We start from the raw sequence: 17514 nt of genomic DNA, 5'->3' as shown, positions 1-17514 counted from the left end.
CCACGACACCACTACAGGAGTTCCTCAGGGTAGTGTCCTCCGCCCAACCATCTTCAGCTGCTTCAATGACCTTCCTTCCATCATAAGGTCAGAAGTGGGGATGTTTGCTGATGATTGCACAATGTTCAGCACCGTTCGTGATTCCTCAGATACTGAAGCAGCCCATGCGCAAATGCAGCAAGACCTGGACAATATCCAGGCTTGGACTGATAAGTAGCAAGTAACATTTGGAGTGAACCAAATTGGCTGACAACTGGCATCTGTGATGCTGGGGTCCTCCGGAGGAGGCCGAGGTAGATCATCTGCTCGGTGGCATTTCTGGCTGAAGATTGTAGCAAATGCTTCAGCCTTATCTTTTGCACTGCTGTGCTGGTCTCCCCCATCATTGAGGATGGAGATATTTACGCAGCCTCCTCCTCCAATGAGTTGTTTAATTGTACACCATCATTCACGACTGGCTGTGGCAGGACTGCAAAACTTAGATCTGATCCACTGGTTGTGGGGAATGTATTAAGTTTACAAGAGTATTGAGAGCAAGAGAATGGAAGGGGTGAGAGAGTGAGAGAAGAAAGAGGAAAGAGAAAGGAAGGGAAAGAGTGAGAAATGGGGAGAGTAAAAGGGCAAGGAGCAAAGAGAAAGTGTGAAATGAAGGAAGGGAGAGTGAAAAGAAAGAGTAATTGAAAGAGAGAAAGAGAAACATTTTCTTTCCTCATTTGACTTATTGAAAAATTAAATATTGAAAACAAGCAAAGCCTCTTGGTGGGGAAAACTGGTTGAGGGTGAGGAGCTTTCTGACCTTTCACCATTCAGTGAGTGGAAGTGGCTGGAGTATTAAGGGGAGGTGAGTGAGCAAGGGGGAAGAAGAGAATACAGAGATTAAATGAGCAGCTCAAAGGGGAAGATTGGAGTGAGGGGATGGGAGATGTAGTTGGAGTGAGGGGAGAAGATGACTGATTGGGGAGGGAGTGGAAAGGAAACCAAAGAGGACCAATGTTATCTGTATAATATCCAACCTAAATGCAATATGCAGTCCTCAGTGTATAGAGATAGAGAGAGAAGCAAAGGTTAGAGAGCATTAGCAATAAAATCAAGGATAGAGTAAGACAAAGAAAGGTAAAGCAGGAAAAACAGAGAAGGAACATCATAAAGACATCAGAAGCAAATAAGATCATATTCACTGACTAGATGTTGAGAGCTATTCATATATAGTCTCTAGATTGGTTTACAATTCCTATTCCCTATTCAAACTCACTTAACTGCCAGCCACACTAATTACAGGAATTAAATACATCTAAATCACATTTTATTACAAGGGATTTTGTCTATTTTTTGGTGAAAAACATAAACTGGAAGACAAATAAAGAACAGGAAGTGAAGTTTAAGGTGTTGATAGGAGCCTTTCATACATCAATGCTGATATCAACTCTTAGATAATCAAACAAAAACAAAAATACCTGGAAAAACTCAGCAGGTCTGACAGCATCTGCGAAGAGGGATACAGCTGATGTTTCGAGTCCGTATGACCCTTCATTAGAACTAAGACATATAGAAATGAGATGAAATATAAGCTGGTAGAAGAGGGTGGGACAGGAGAGCTCAATAGGGGGCCAGTGATAGGTGGAGGCCAAGAAGAGACTGCCAAAGATGTCATAGACAAAAGGACAAAGGGGTGTTGATGGTGGTGATATTATCTAAAGGATGTGCTAATGGGAACATTAAGGGAAGCAAGCTAGTGGCAGATGGCCCTTGTGCGGGAGGGGTGGGGGGAAGGGATCAAAATGGGCTAAAAGGTGGAGATGAAACAATAGATCAAAATAAATTTAAAAATAGGAGGGAAAAGGAAAAAATATAGTTGTAAAAAAAATTTATAAATTATTGGAAAAAGGGGGATCGGAAAGGGGGTGGGGATGGAGGAGAGAGTTCATGTTCTGAAATTGTTGAACTCAATATTCAGTCTGGAAGGCTGTAAAGTGCCTAGTTGGAAGATGAGGTGCTGTTCCTCCAGTTTGCGTTGAGCTTCACTGGAACATTGCAGCAGGCCAAGGTCGGACATGTGGGCATGAGTGCAGGGTGGTGTGTTGAAATGGCAAGCGACAGGGACGTCTGAGTCATGCTTGCGGACAGACTGAAGGTGTTCCGCAAAGTGGTCACCCAGCCTAGTTTGGTCTCTCCAATGTAGAGGAGACCACATTGGGAGCAACGAATGCAGTAGACTAAATTGAGGGAAGTGCAAGTGAAATGCTGCTTCACTTGAAAGGAGTGTTTGGGCCCTTGGACGGTGAGAAGAGGGGAAGTAAAGGGGCAGGTGTTGCACTTTCCGCGGTTGCATGGGAAGGTGCCGTGGGAGGGGGTTGAGGTGTAGGGGGGTGATGGAGGAGTGGACCAGGGTGTCCCGCTGGGAGCGATCCCTGCGGAAAGCTGCCGGGGGGGTGAAAGGAAGATGTATTTGGTAGTGGCATCATGCTGGAGTTGGCGGAGAATGATCCTTTGAATGTGGAGGCTGGCATGGTGATAAGTGAGGACAAGGGGGACCCTATCATGGTTCTGGGAGGGAGAGGAAGGTGTTAGGGCGGATCGCGGGAGATGGGCTGGACACGGTTGAGGGCTCTGTCAACCACCGTGGGTGGAAAACATCCTCATCCTCCGCCATTTCCGCCAACTCCAGCATGATGCTACTACTAAACACATCTTCCCTTCACCCCCCCGGCGGCTTTCCGCAGGGATCGTTCCCTCTGGGACGCCCTGGTCCACTCCTCCATCACCCCCTACACCTCAACCCCCTCCCACGGCACCTTCCTATGCAACCGTAGAAGGTGCGACTCCTGCTCCTTTACTTCCCCCCTCCTCACCGTCCAAGGGCCCAAACACTCCTTTCAAGTGAAGCAGCATTTCACTTGTACTTCCCTTAATTTAGTCTACTGCATTCGCTGCTCCCAATGTGGTTTCCTATACATTGGAGAGACCAAACGCAGACTGGGAGGCCGCTTTGCGGAACACCTTCGGTCTGTCCGCAAGCATGACTCAGACATCCCTGTCGCTTGCCATTTCAACACTCCACCTTGCTCTCATGCCCACATGTCCGTCCTTGGCCTGCTGCAATGTTCCAGTGAAGCTCAACGCAAACTGGAGGAACAGCACCTCATCTTCCGACTAGGCACTTTACAGTCTTCTGGACTGAATATTGAGTTCAACAATTTCAGATCATAAGCTCTCTCCTCCATCCCCACCCTCTTTCCGATCCCCCTTTTTCCAATAATTTTATAATTTTTTTTTACAACTATTTTTTTCTTTTCCCTCCTATTTTTAAATTTATTTTGATCTATTGTTTCATCTCCACCTTTTAGCCCATTTCGAACCCTTCCCCCCACCCCACCCACACTAGGGCCATCTGCCACTAGCTTGCTTCCCTTAATGTTCCCATTAGCACATCCTTTAGATAATATCACCACCGTCAACACCCCTTTGTCCTTTTGTCTATGACATCTTTGGCAGTCTCTTCTTGGCCTCCACCTATCACTGGCCCCCTATTGAGCTCTCCTGTCCCACCCCCTTCTACCAGCTTATATTTCATCTCATTTCTATATGTCTTAGTTCTGATGATGGGTCATACGGACTCGAAACGTTAACTGTATCCCTCTCTGCAGATGCTGTCAGACCTGCTGAGTTTTTCCAGGTATTTTTGTTTTTGTTTTGGATTTCCAGCATCCGCAGTTTTTTGCTTTTATCTTAGATAATCAAATCTGTACTCACCCCAGAATACAGTCGCAGATTCCTCCAGGGCTTCATGATTCACATGGCAGGAATACATGTCTCCTGGACTCGGGTTGAAATTCAAATATGTGAATCTCTGGAAGGAATAATCCTCTTTTATATAGTACTCTGTGATGAAGTTGCCATCAGTCATTGGTTCATTGTTCTTTTTCCACTTCATGGTGATGTGTGGAGGGTGGAATCCATCGGCATGACATATCAATGTGTTGGACTGACCCCATTCTACAGAGTTTTCAGAGTACATGGCAATATGAGGAGGAACTGTGGGACGAGACAGGGCACAGCATGGGTACAATTAACCAATGTGATGTAGCAGGATCAACAAAACATAATGGTCTACAGGGTGTAGAAAGTGAGCGACTATGACCAATTCACAAATTAATAGTAGATCACCAGGTCAGGTCTGAAATGAGACTACTTTAACATCAATCTAAATAAAGTAAGAGCTTACATTTGAATAGTACCTTATCATATGACCAAGTACCTTACATTCAATGATTTCCACCAGTTATATGTACAGCAAGATGCTGAAAATAGCAAGTCAGATGAAAGACAAATTCATTTGTATCTGGTGGTGTTGGCTGCGGGATAAACCTTGGTCAGGGAGCTGGGAAACTCTTTGCCCTTCTTTCAAAAATGCCGTGAGGTCTTTTGTGTCAAACTCTGAGGGCAAATTGGACCTCAGTTTATCATTACAGCCAAAAATTCAATCAATGATCTCCCAATGCTTCAGTTTTGTTTTGAGACAATCAAGGTTGTATTTCTTAGTCACCCTGAAAAGGTGATGCTGGGCCCTACTGAGGGACTAACTAAGGAACAGTCTATTTTAAATATAGTATTGTGCACTGAGACAGGGTTAATCGGTAATCTTATAGTAAGGAAGAATCTGGGGAAGAGTAATCATAATGGGCTAGAATGTTAAATTAATTTTGACAATGATATGGTTAAGTCTAAAATAGAAGTATTAAATTTAGATAAAGCTAATTAGAGAGGTATTTGCAGACGAGTTGGCTGACATAAAATTGGGAAATTACATTAAAAGATAAGATGCCAGGTAAATGGAAAACATTTAAAAATTAATTCCTAACAAATACACATTCCCTTGAGGAATAAAAAATTAATTGGAAAAGTGGTATAGCCATGGCTAACTACAGAAGTTAAAGATAGTACAAAACAGAATACTGCAGACGTTGGAATTTAGAAAACAGAAAATGGTGGGAAAACTCATCAGGTTAGGCAACGTCTGTCGAGAGGTAAACAGAGCTCATGTTTCAATCAGAGACCTTTCATCAGAAGTTAAAGATAGTATTGGATTAAAAGAAGCAGTTTACATTGTTTCTAAAAAGTGTAGTAAGCCAGAGTATTAGGGGGATTTTAAAAATCAGCAAAGCATGCTCTCGAACTTGATAAGAGAGAAATAGAATGAAACTAAACTAGCAAGAAATATAAAAACAGATTGTAAGACCTTCAAGAATAAGAGAATAATGACATCTTAGGCAGATGGGCAGAATTATACAAAAGAATTATTCTCTAATGAGAGAGGGAAAGAAACAGCCATTACAAAGAAAGTAGAAAGACTGCCAATTGTGAAAACAGAAGTAATACAAGTGATCAAGGAAATGAAGAAGGGTAAAGCTATGGGACCATATAACATATGCATAGAAATGATATTGGCATTAGAAGAATTTTGATTCCAAGAGATCTTTGTAAGCCACTATTTATAGCACTATCTAAAAGACCAGGTGCAACAGAATGTAATCTGCTTCATGAGTCACATATCAAAATCATTCTAAGAATTACCATGAGAACACGAAGCAGAATTAGACCAGAGATATCAGAAGAACAAAATGAGGAACTCTTAAAGTTAGCATGTTTCTTTTGGTAACAAGGGCAGTGGCAGGTACATTTTAAAATGGTTTGATTGAAATGTTTACTAAGGAACTCACTGCTGTATATCAATATAACCAGAAAATAGGTTTGTGAATTTTCTTAAAAGTTTTTAAAAATAGGCTCACTCACAGGCAGTGAATTAACTCTGATTTGAAAAGATGATTAGGAACATAGAAACAGGAATAGGTGATTTAGCTTCCTGAGCTTGTTCCACCATTGAACCAAGATCATGGCTGATCTACGATCTAACACCACAGGCAGAATTTTACGTTCCCCAGCCAGCAGGTTTGTAGGTGGGGAGTGAGCTTAAAATTTCTTGGATGAGCTTGCTGCTGGGCTCCCCCCTCCCCCACCTCTCTGCAATTTTATGCTGGGACATGTCTTGCCCCTGCCCCAACTGAGGCCCTTAAGTAGCCAATTATTGATCACCCAAGGGCCATTTCCCAACCAGCCTCAATTTTCAGGCTGGTGGGAGGAGTTCAGGGGTGGGGGGAATGAAGCCTGAAAATAAACCAGGTTCAGGTCTCATGCGGAGGGACGAGGGGCACCTCCATCAGCTGCCTCCTTTTAGCATCGCCTCCGCACCCCCCCCACCCCACCCCTTATGGTCCGATCACCGCAGAGCCTCCCTCACCACCCGTCCCTCCCCACCAGCCTCTCTGACACCCCAATCCCCCTCTGCCCACCCCCCCCAGGCCTCACCATCCCTATCCTCCCTGAGACCCCCAAAACTTAGCATGTCCTGGACTCCCAGGACTTAGGCTCCGTGGACTGTTTGCAGTCCCATTCCTGTCCACTGTAGCTTCTGGCACTGCAGGGACTAGAACGCTGCCAAACAATCAGATTGACTGGCAGCTCTCTAAGGCGGGACTTCCTCCTAACATTTGGAGTGTTAAATGGCTGCAGGGCAGGCAGTGCCCAGGCACGGATGCATTCACCACCGACTCTTCGGATGGCAGGAAGGGAAATACCGCCATTTGAAAAATCCTGGCCCACATTCCTTAATATCAGTTATTGTCAGATTTACGAATCTCAGATTTAAACTTAACAATTGATCTAGCACCAATTGCCCTTTGTGGAAGACAGCACCAAACCATTTTGTATGCAGAAGTATTCCCAACTTTACTCGAGAAAGGTCTGGCTCTAATTTTTAGACTATGGTCCCTGGTTTTAGATTCCTTAACTAGCAGAAGTTTCTATCTACCCTGTTCCTCTTAATAACTTGAAAACTTCAATCAGATCACCCTTAACCTTCTAAAGTTCTGGGAATATAACCCTAGTTTGTTTAATCTCTTGCAGTCCAGTTATCATTCTCGTCAATCTACACTGTCTGCCCTCCAAGGTCAATACATCCTTCCTATGGTGCAGAGCCCAGGACAGCTCCCAGTATTCCAGGTGAGGTCAAACATGACTTTGTAAAGCTGAAACATGACTTCTATTCCAGTGGGTGATCTGGTGACACAGTGGTAGCAACCCTGCCTCTGAGCCAGAAGCTGCCAGGACTTGTCGGCCACAGAAGCAGCATTAATAATGCGATTCAATGGGCTGGTTATCAGTCTGGGAATTCTTCCACTATTCCCCAAATGGAAAAGTGTGAAAATATGCTAAAAGAAACTTCTGCCCCCTTGTATTCGAGGCATGAAAGCCAGCATTCCATTTGCCTTAAGATAAAAGCAAAATACTGCAGATGCTGGAAATCTGAAACAAAAATAAAAATAGCTGGAAAAACTCAGCAGGGCTAACAGCATCTGCTGAGAGGAATACAGTTAACATTTCAAGTCCATATGACTCTTCATCAGAACTGGTGAATTTTTCCTGAGTTCTGATGAAGAGTCATACGGACTCAAAACGCTAACTCTGTTTCTCTCTGCAGATGCTGTCAGGCCTGCTGAGTTTTTCCAGCTATTTTTATTTTTGTTCCATTAGCCTTTTTGACTATTTTCTGTAGCTGTTAATAACATTTAATCATCTATGTATCTCAACCCCCAAGGCTATTTGGATCTCCACTGTTTCTAGTTTTTCACCATTTATAAGTTCTATCGTTTTTAGGTCCAAAATGGATGACCTCACATTTGCCTATGTTAAAGTCTATTTGTTTCCCCATTTTTCAAAAAAAAATATTGCTGGTCTACTTTTTCTCTTCTTGAGCTAAATTTAAAAAAAGTCAAATTTAGTAACTAGTTTATGAAGTTTTCATGATCTCCTTTTGGTGTAGAGTCAAGTTTTGGATGGTTTGGTTTCAGTTCAATACTCACCGAATAGCTTGCTTTTTCTCAGAAATTGAAGGGTACAGTACATCAGACGATGAAGTCTGAATTGGTTCACACTCTTTCCTGAGCTCATGATTAATAGATTCTGCTCATCTTTTGGTTCATCCTGTGCTGGGATCATGTGATCTGTGAACATTTCTTACCTTTCCATCAACTTAAATTGTTCCCTACTACATTTCCCACATCCTATTTGTGGGGCTTGTGAGAGGGGCTCAATCATAAGCATGCTCATTTTGCCTGAAACTGCATTCTCTTCTGACCTTACAGTTTGTATTCAGCTTTTGTAGAACCAGACTCAAATGTGTCCTTAACCTTCTTTTCATCTAAAGGTCAGCAAGTGTATACACGGTAGTAGAGTGTGGAATTGTTCTATACTTCAGCAAGAAATTAGTCAATCGCTGTCTCATAGTGAGTTTTGAACACCAATGGAGAATTTGTTTTTTGAATGCTTCTTTGACTGTCCTGACATATCTTCCAGCTGCTCCATTTGATGCCAGGTAATAAAGAGGAGAGATGCTTATAATATTTTGCGAAATTAAATTTTGGAATGGAGAGAACAAAATTGAGGGATAAGCTCCTCTAGTAAACCATGACAAGAAAAATAGACAGTAACTTGTCTATTGTTTGTTCAGTATTAATATTTTGACGTGTTACTTTGATCCACTTGAGTGACTATCTATGAGCACCAAGAAATCATTTTCCTTCTCACAAAAATCTACATGGATGCTTTGAAATGGCAAATAGGCCATGACCATGACTGAGTATTCCTGTGTTCAGAAACCTGCCAGAAACCTCTCTCTAAAGAACTAGGTCCCTCCACTCTACGACTCCACTTGATGCAGCCTTGTTCACATGATAACTCATTCAATGATTGTGGAACAGTTTCATTTGCTCACCTGTACACTGGTCAAACTCTGTTAATCCATTCAATGTCTGTAGATGATTTTTAACACTAATTTTTGGAGTTTCAGCTACAATTTCAGTTGCAGTGTTTGGAAAGTCCTCACCTACTACCCCTGTTGTGAATTTAGCACCTTTGCAGCCTATCTCTGAGTCCTTATATATCAAACATGACAGTTTCAGCGACAGGATTCTTTTTCAAGCTGCAATATTTGATGTTGTACTTGTACGCTGTCATCATTGGTATTGCAGATTAGCTACAGTTAGCCCAGAATAGCTAGAGGTTTATGATCTATTAATGGTGAAGTTTCTGCCTAACAAAAACTGGTGAAACCTTTTGATTCTGAAGATGATTTCAAATACTTCCTTTTCTATCTGTTCCTTGTTGTGTTCACTCTTGGTCAGTGTACACAAAATAATTGCTATGGACTTCTCTTGTCCATCATCCATCACATGACTGATCACTGCTCCAACTCCAGAGTTTGAAGCATCACATGCTAGCTTCAGGTCACAATTTGTATCATAATGAACAATAGGTGCATCACCAGTCAAGCTTCTTGTTGTGCTTTAAACCATTCCCATTTCCCATCTTCAATAATTCATATAATGGAGCTAACACTGTTGTAAGCTCAGGCAGGAACTGTGATTAATATTGGGCCATGCTGAGTAAAGGAAGCTCAGACACATCTTTTGGCTTCAGAGCATCCCTATCTTTTCTTTCACTGGCTGCAACCCCTTTCCATTGATTTTCAGGCCAAAGTACACGACCTTGGATTGCACAAAAGCGGATTGCTCATTTCAACATATGATCATTGAACCTTTTTAACACTTCATCCCATACATGAAGGTTGTGTCGCAATCAACACAATATTCCTATTGCACAAATACTGCAGCACTCCTTGCAAAATCCTATCATTTGTAATTTGGAGCATTTTTAGAGAAGAATTCACACCATCAAGCAGCTTCATGTAGGAGTATAAGGCCATCAGTGTGTTTATCGTGAGATACTGCTAACTCTCTCGATCCACCTGGAGCTGTGCATAAGTGTAAAGCAAATTCAACTTATCAAAAGCTTGGAGCCCACTAACTCCACGTACAAATCTTGGGAGGTTGGTAATGGATCTTGCTAATCACCATTGCCTGGCTGAATGTGACTTTGTAGTTCCCACATCTCTGATTTGGGCACAACAGTGCTACAATTGGGGTTGCCCAATCACTGTAGTCAGTTTTCACTTGCACACCATTTTGCTCCAGCTTCTTTAGCTCTTCTTCAACCTGGATTTTGAAAGCATAAGGAACTGGCCTAGCTTGAAATAGGCTTGATTTAGATGTGCACTTCCACATTGATTATGCTTTTATAGCTGTCCTCAAAAATGTTGCTGTAGCTATTCAATAGCTAATCCAGCTTCTTGGTCATCTCAATTTTGAAGTCTACTATGAAGTCAGTCTTTACCCATTAACATTGATTTGTTGTCATATCTTGCAACAATAGTGGGCAACTTGAGGAACCTGCCTTTATACTGAACACTGCACTCCATTTGTTCACATGTTTCTCACACCTAATCAGAGGACATAACATAAGAAATAGGAGGAGTAGGCCATTCAGCCCCTCAAGCCTGCCCTGCCATTCAATAAGATCATGGTTGATCTGCCCCAGGCCTCAACTCCTCTCACTGCCAGCTCCTCATAACCCTCAACTTCCCGATATTTCAAAATTCTATCTACCTCCTCTTTAAATATTTTTAGTGATCTAGCCTCCACAACTCTCTGGGGTAGAGAATTCTAGACATTCACTACCCTCTGAATGAAGAAATTCCTTCTCATCTGTTTTAAATGATTGTCCCCTTATTTTGCAACTATGTCCCCTATTTCAAGATTCCCCCCACTAGTGGAAACACCTTCTCAACATCTAGCCTGTCAAGCCCCCTCAGAATCTAGTATGTTTCAATAGATCACCCCTCATTCTTCTAAACTCTAATGATCAAAGGCCTAACCTAATTAGCTGTTCTTGATAAGTCAACCCCTTCATCCCAGGAAATCAGCCTAATGAATCTCTTTTGAACTGCCTCCAATGCCAGTATATTCTTTCTTAAATACGTGGACCAAAACTGTACACAGTACTCCAGGTGCAGTCTTACCATCACCCTGTACAGCTGTAACAAAACTTCCCTATTTCTAAACTCCAACCCCCTAGCAATATAGGCCAAAATTCCATTTGCCTTCTGAACTACTTGCTGCACCTGCATGTTAACTTTTTGTGTTTCATGCACAAGAACACCCAGATCCCTCTGTGCTGCACATTTTTGGAGTCTCTCTCCATTTAGATAATAGTCTGCCTTTTGATTCTTCCTACCAAAGTGCATGACCCCTCACGCTTTCATACATTAAACTCCATCTGCCAAGTTTTTGCCCAATCACTCAACCTGTCTCTATTCCCTTGCAGATTCCTTATGTTCTCATCACGACATGCCCTCACACCTACTTTTGTATCATCAGCAAATTTGGATACATTACACTCTGCCCCCTCCTCCAAGTCATTAATATAGTAAATAATTGAGGCTCTAGGACTGATCCCTGTGGCACTCCACTAGTTATGTCTTTCCAAACTGAAAAAAACCCATTAATCCTGACTCTGTCTTCTGTATGTTAACCAATCCTCAATCCATGCCAATACATTACCCCTAATACTGTGAGCTCTTATCTTGTGCAATAACCTTTTATGTGGCACCTTATCGAATGCCTTCTGGAAATCCAAATACACTACATCTACCGGTTCCCCTTTATCAATTCTGCTTGTTATATCGTCAAAGAACTCTAGCAAATTTGTCAAACATGATTTTCCTTTCACAAAACCATGTTTACTCTGTTTGATTGCGTTAAGCTTTTCTAAATGTCCTATTTCTTCCTTAATAATGGAGTCTAGCATTTTCCCAACGACAGATGTTAGCCTGACTGGCCTATAGTTTCCAGCTTTTTGTCTCCCTCCCTTCATGAACAGGGGCATCACATTATTGGTTTTCCAATCTGCTTGTACCCTCCCAGAATCCAGTGAGTTCTGGAATATTTCGACCAATACGTCCACTATCTCTGCAGCCACTTCCTTTAAAACGCTTGGATGCAGACCATCAGATCCTGGTGACTTGTCTGCCTTTAGTCCCATTAGTTTGTCAAATACTATGTCCCTCGTGATAGAGACTGTTACAAAATATTTCCTCCCATTAGCTCCTTGCTTATCTGATATCTTTGGAATGTTTATAGCGTCCTCCACCGTGAAGACCGATGCAAAATATTGGTTTAAATTATGTGCCATTTCCCTGTTCCCCGTTATCAATTCTCCAGTTGCATCCTCCAAGGGTCCAACACTCACTTTAGGCACTCTCTTATATACCCGTAGAAGCTCTTGCTGTTTGTTTTTATATTTCTTGCCAATTTGCTTTCATAATCAATTTTCTCCCATTTTATTAGCTTTTTAGTCATCCACTGCTGAAGTGTGGTGGCCTAGACAATTATAGAGAAGCCATTTAGTGATAAAAGGGTTAATGGAGAAGTTAGAAGTTGAATTATATGCCTAGGCCTAAGAGAAAAACACTGCAACCTTGAGAAACAATACCATCTTGTCTGACCACAGTTGTAGGATGAGCCCTGAGACATTCCATTTTGTTCTTTCTCAGGCCGAATGTAATCGGAATCTTGGTAAGCATTTACGTAAGCGCAACATCTCTTGTGCTGGGAACGAATATTTACTACTATATAGATTGGTCAGTTAACTTATGCAAATAAGTGGATAGGTTTGTGCAAAATTTACTGATTGGCTGTAAAAATGCTTTTAACAGGTCTGTGTGTATTCTGCTATAAGATGGTACAATAGCTCTCGTTGTATTATTCTCCCTTGTGCACAAGTAATAAATGGGGTTTCTATGTATTAACGATGCCTTGGTGTGATTAATCTCTGACAGTTTCTTGGAGGTTCCACCGAGATGACTAACCCCTAGGGTTAGGTCACGGAGCGCCAGTGTTAGGACCTCATGGTTCAAGGACTCCTCAGTCCGCAGCAGCCCCATTTGGACTTCTGGTGTTCGTTGACCCGCGATTTGCTTTCGCCTGCCTGTGGCTGACTCTTAGGGTAAGTCATCTATTTAAGTGTTTAGGAGATTAGTTGTTGCGGTCCAGGACCGCTTTGGCCAGAATATACTCAGGGTTGGAGCCCTGGTGTTTAGATTTAGTTTAAGAGTGTACTCGGGGTTGGAGCCCCTGGAGTTTAGATTTAGTTTAAGAGTGTACTCGGGGTTGGAGCCCCTGGAGTTTAGATTTAGTTTAAGAGTGTACTCGGGGTTGGAGCCCCTGGAGTTTAGATTTAGTTTAAGAGTGTACTCGGGGTTGGAGCCCCTGGAGTTTAGATTTAGTTTAAGAGTGTACTCGGGGTTGGAGCCCCTGGAGTTTAGATTTAGTTTAAGAGTGTACTTGGGGTTGGAGCCCCTGGAGTTTAGATTTAGTTTAAGAGTGTACTCGGGGTTGGAGCCCCTGGAGTTTAGATTTAGTTTAAGAGTGTACTCGGGGTTGGAGCCCCTGGAGTTTAGTTTTAGTATATACTCGGGATTGGAGCCCCTCGAGTTTAGTTTTAGTTTTGGTGTATACTCGGGGTTGGAGCCCCTGGAGTTGGTACTGAGTGTGTGGGTGCGTGTTAGCGGTTCGGGGCCTGGGACCCCTTAAGCGTGTGAGTGGACTGATTGGTGAAAGGTACCTTAGTAGTTAATTAGGGGTCAAGGACCCGCCAAGGACTGGCCTTTTGTTTTTTTATTAGATGAAAAAAAATGGGTAATATGGCATCAAAGAAACCCCAGGTTCCCCCTCCAAGGGGAACCCCAAATGCTTATATGTATGTCCATCATGGACCTGAAAGTGTCCAACATGCTTCTGAATGGGTTAAGTGGACCCAAGGTAAGGGAGAGAGCTTCCCACCAGATGGAACTTTTAATCGGAATAGAATTGAGCGCTTAGCATGTGTTTTAAGGGAGGTAAAGAAGTCGGGTAAGAAGAAGGTTAGTTGGCCTGCATATGACCAGTGGAAGGACGAAATGCAGAGGCAGGCAGAAGAGTCGAGGCAAAGGAGTCAAGAATGTGAGAAAAGGCGGAAGCAGGTCGATAACAAAGAGAAGTCCAGGATCCTGGTCACGCAGTGAACCGCGCAGCCCCCAGCACCTCTGTCGTCTGATGATGAGCTCAGCGATCGGGACTGGCCTGTCTACCAGTCCCCTCCTCCTTATGATGATCATGAACAGGTTCCACCCCCGGCTGCGGCTGCCCCGCCGGCTCTGCCGCCTTCTGGGGGCACGTCAGAACCTGATAGTACTACTGGTGTACGAACCCGCTCCCGCTCCCAACGGAGACGGAACTCGGATCCAGCCCTCCCAACCGACCCTTCGTTCTCCGGCGCCCCGTTGCAGCTGCCATGGCCAATGAGAGCACACCCTAATCCTACAGGGGGTCAGATGCAAGTCTACCATCCATGGACACCTTCCGAATTACGGGCGATTGTTGAATCCACCCCCGACCCTAAAGAGGGAGTTGAGAAGTTTATACAGAAACTCGAAATTCTCCGTAACTGTCATAACCCCAATTGTGATGATATAGATATGGTTCTTGATACTTGTCTGGGTACCCAGCGTTGGCGATTAATTCGGGAAAACTGTGAGTGGCCGCTGCCTGGCCCTGGCCCCCTTACCGCGGATCAGGAGACACAACTCTGGCAGCGCATTTGTGCGGCCTTGCGGAAGGCTTTCCCTGACATAGTTGATTGGCACAAAATCCACAGTACAGTGCAAAAACCCGACAAGGATGTTTGTGATTAGAACCATAGAACACTACAGCACAGAAAACAGGCTATTCGGCCCTTCTAGTCTGTGCCGAAATATTATTCCGCTAGTCCCATTGACCTGCACCTAGTCCATAACCCTCCAGACCTCTCCCATCCATGTATCTATCTAATTTATTCTTAAAATTTAAGAGTGAGCCCGCATTTACCACGTCAGATGGTAGCTCGTTCCATACTCTCACTACTCTCTGAGTGAAGAATTTCCCCCTAATGTTCCCCCTAAACCTTTCCTCTTTCACCCTAAAGTCATGTCCTCTCGTGTTTATCTCTCCTAATCTAAGTGGAAAGAGCCTACTCTCATTTACTCTGTCTATACCCCTCAAAATTTTGTAAACTTCTATCAAATCTCCCCTCATTCTTCTACGCTCCAAGGAATAAAGTCCTAACCTGTTTAATCTTTCCCTGTAACTCAACTCCTTAAGACCCGGCAACATCCTAGTAAATCTTCTCTGCACTCTCTCAATCTTATTGATATCCTTCCTGTAGTTAGGCGACCAGAACTGCACACAATACTCCAAAGTTGGCCTCACCAATGTCTTATACAACCTCACCATAACATCCCAACTCCTATACTCAATACTTTGATTTATGAAGGCCTATTTATGAAGCACTCCTCAATGCCCTACCATTTACTGTGTATGTCCTACCTTGGTTTGTCCTTCCAAAATGCAACACCTCACACTTTTCTGCATTAAATTCCATCTGCCATTTTCTGGCCCATTTTTCCAGTTGGTCCAGATCCCTCTGCAAGCTTTGAAAGCCTTCCTCGCTGTCCACAACACCTCCAATCTTAGTGTCATCAGCAAACTTGCTGATCCAATTCACCACATTATCATCCAAATCATTGATATAGACAACAGACAACAATGGTCCCAGTACAGATCCCTGAGGCACACCACTAGTCACAGACCTCCAGTCTGAGCAGCAATCATCCACTACCATTCTCTGTCTTCTCCCACACAGCCAATTTCAAATCCAGTTTACAACCTCTCTGTGTCTGAACCTTCTGAACTAACCTCCCATGTGGGACCTTGTCAAAGGCCTTACTAAAGTCCATGTAGACAACATCCACAGCCTTTCCTTCATCTACTTTCTTGGTAACCTCCTCGAAAAACTCTACAAGGTTCGTTAAACATGACCTACCATGCACAAAGCCATGCTGACTATCCTTAATCAGCCCTTGGCTGTCCAAATAATTGTATATCCGATCTCTTAGAACACCTTCCAATAATTTACCTACTACTGACGTCAGGCTCACTGGCCTGTAATTACCTGGTTTACTTTTGGAGCCTTTTTTAAACAACGGAGCAACATGAGCTACCCTCCAATCCTCTGGCACCTCACCCGTGGCTAAGGACATTTTAAATATTTCTGCCAGGGCCCCTGCAATTTCTACTCTAGTCTCCCTCAAGGTCCGAGGGAATATCATGTCAGGCCCGGGGGATTTATCTACCTTTATTCGCTGTAAGGCAGCAAGCAGCTCCACCTCTTTAATCTCTATATGTTCCATGACACTACTGCTTGTTTCCCTTCCTTCCTTATACACTATGCCAGTTTCCTGAGTAAATACTGATGCAAAAAAACTGTTTAAGATCTCCCTCATCTCGTGAGGCTCCACACATAGACGACCACTCTGATCTTCAAGGGGACCAATTGTGTCCCTTATTATCCTTTTACTCTTAATATACTTGTAGAAACCCTTTGGGTTTACCTTCACATTATCTGCCAAAGCAACCTCATGTCTTCTTTTTGCCTTCCTGATTTCCTTCTTTAGTATTTTCTTACATTTTCTCTACAAGTACCTCATTTGCTTCTTGTTGCCTATACCTGCTATACACCTCTCTCTTCTTCTTAACCAGATCGCCAATATCCCTTGAAAACCAAGGATTATGTTGAACGATTCCGCAACATCATTTTAAAATGTTCTGGTGTTAATCCTCAGGATTCTGTTCCGGCCCTTGTTAATGCTCTTGTACAGGGATTACAGCCTGATCTTAAGAAAGCCTTTACTTTTACTTGTATTGGGTGGGAGGGTAAGGACAATCTTCAAGAAATTATTAGCACCCTCCAACATTGTGAGCGCCAATTGAATCGATGTCAAAAACCCCCAAAGAAAGGAATAGTGGGACCGGTGTTAGATGATCCAACAGCACCAGCAGCAAACCCTCCACCCATCGCACCTCCACCCGCAGCTCCACTCGCAGTGCCTGCATCGGCCGCTGTATTTTACACTGCCCCTCAATTAGCCGCTCGGTTGCCCAACTTTATAATTACCAAAACAAAAACAGAATTACCTGGAAAAACTCAGCAGGTCTGGCAGCATCGGCGGAGAAGAAATCAGTTAACGTTTCGAGCCTTCATGGCCCTTCGGCAGAACTGGAGCACAGTTAGAAGAAGGGAGAAATATAAATTGGTTTAAGGTGGGTGGGGTGGGGGGGGGGTGGGGGAGGGAGAGACACATTGAGGGTGTGGTGTGGTGATTGTGGAGATGAGCAGATAATCAAAAGATGTCACAGACAAAAGGGTCAAAGAGGTGTTGAAGGTGGTGGTATTTGTCTGAGAAAAGTGCTAATTAAGAATGGAAGACAGGATATTCAAAGTACAGCTCTAGTGGGGGTGGGGTGGAAAGACTAAAGGTTTTAGTTTTAGATTTAAAAATAATGGAAATAGGTGGGGAAAGAAGAATCTATATAAATTATTGAAAACAAAAAGGAAAAGCGGGGGGGGTGGAAAGAAACGGGGTGGGGATGGGGGGAGGGGGAGTTTAAGATCTAAAGTTGTTGAATTCAATATTCAGCCCAGAGGGCTGTA

General features: G+C 43.3%; 1 protein-coding gene across 1 annotated transcript in view; it reads right to left on the bottom strand.

Moving 5' to 3' along the window:
- Positions 1-17514, bottom strand: part of LOC144695269 (H-2 class II histocompatibility antigen, A-U alpha chain-like) — a 52433-nt gene that overhangs the window by 12113 nt on the left and 22806 nt on the right. Inside the window, exon 3 of the mRNA XM_078566184.1 lies at positions 3751-4032. Within this exon, the coding sequence (XP_078422310.1) occupies positions 3751-4032 (282 nt within the window). The remainder of the gene's footprint in view (positions 1-3750; positions 4033-17514) is intronic.

Source organism: Cetorhinus maximus, chromosome 21 (assembly GCF_964194155.1).
Source record: "Cetorhinus maximus chromosome 21, sCetMax3.hap1.1, whole genome shotgun sequence".
NCBI classification, from domain to species: Eukaryota; Metazoa; Chordata; class Chondrichthyes; order Lamniformes; family Cetorhinidae; genus Cetorhinus; species Cetorhinus maximus.
Note: the sequence above shows the minus strand (reverse complement) of the source record. Positions and strands in the feature narration are given on the sequence as shown.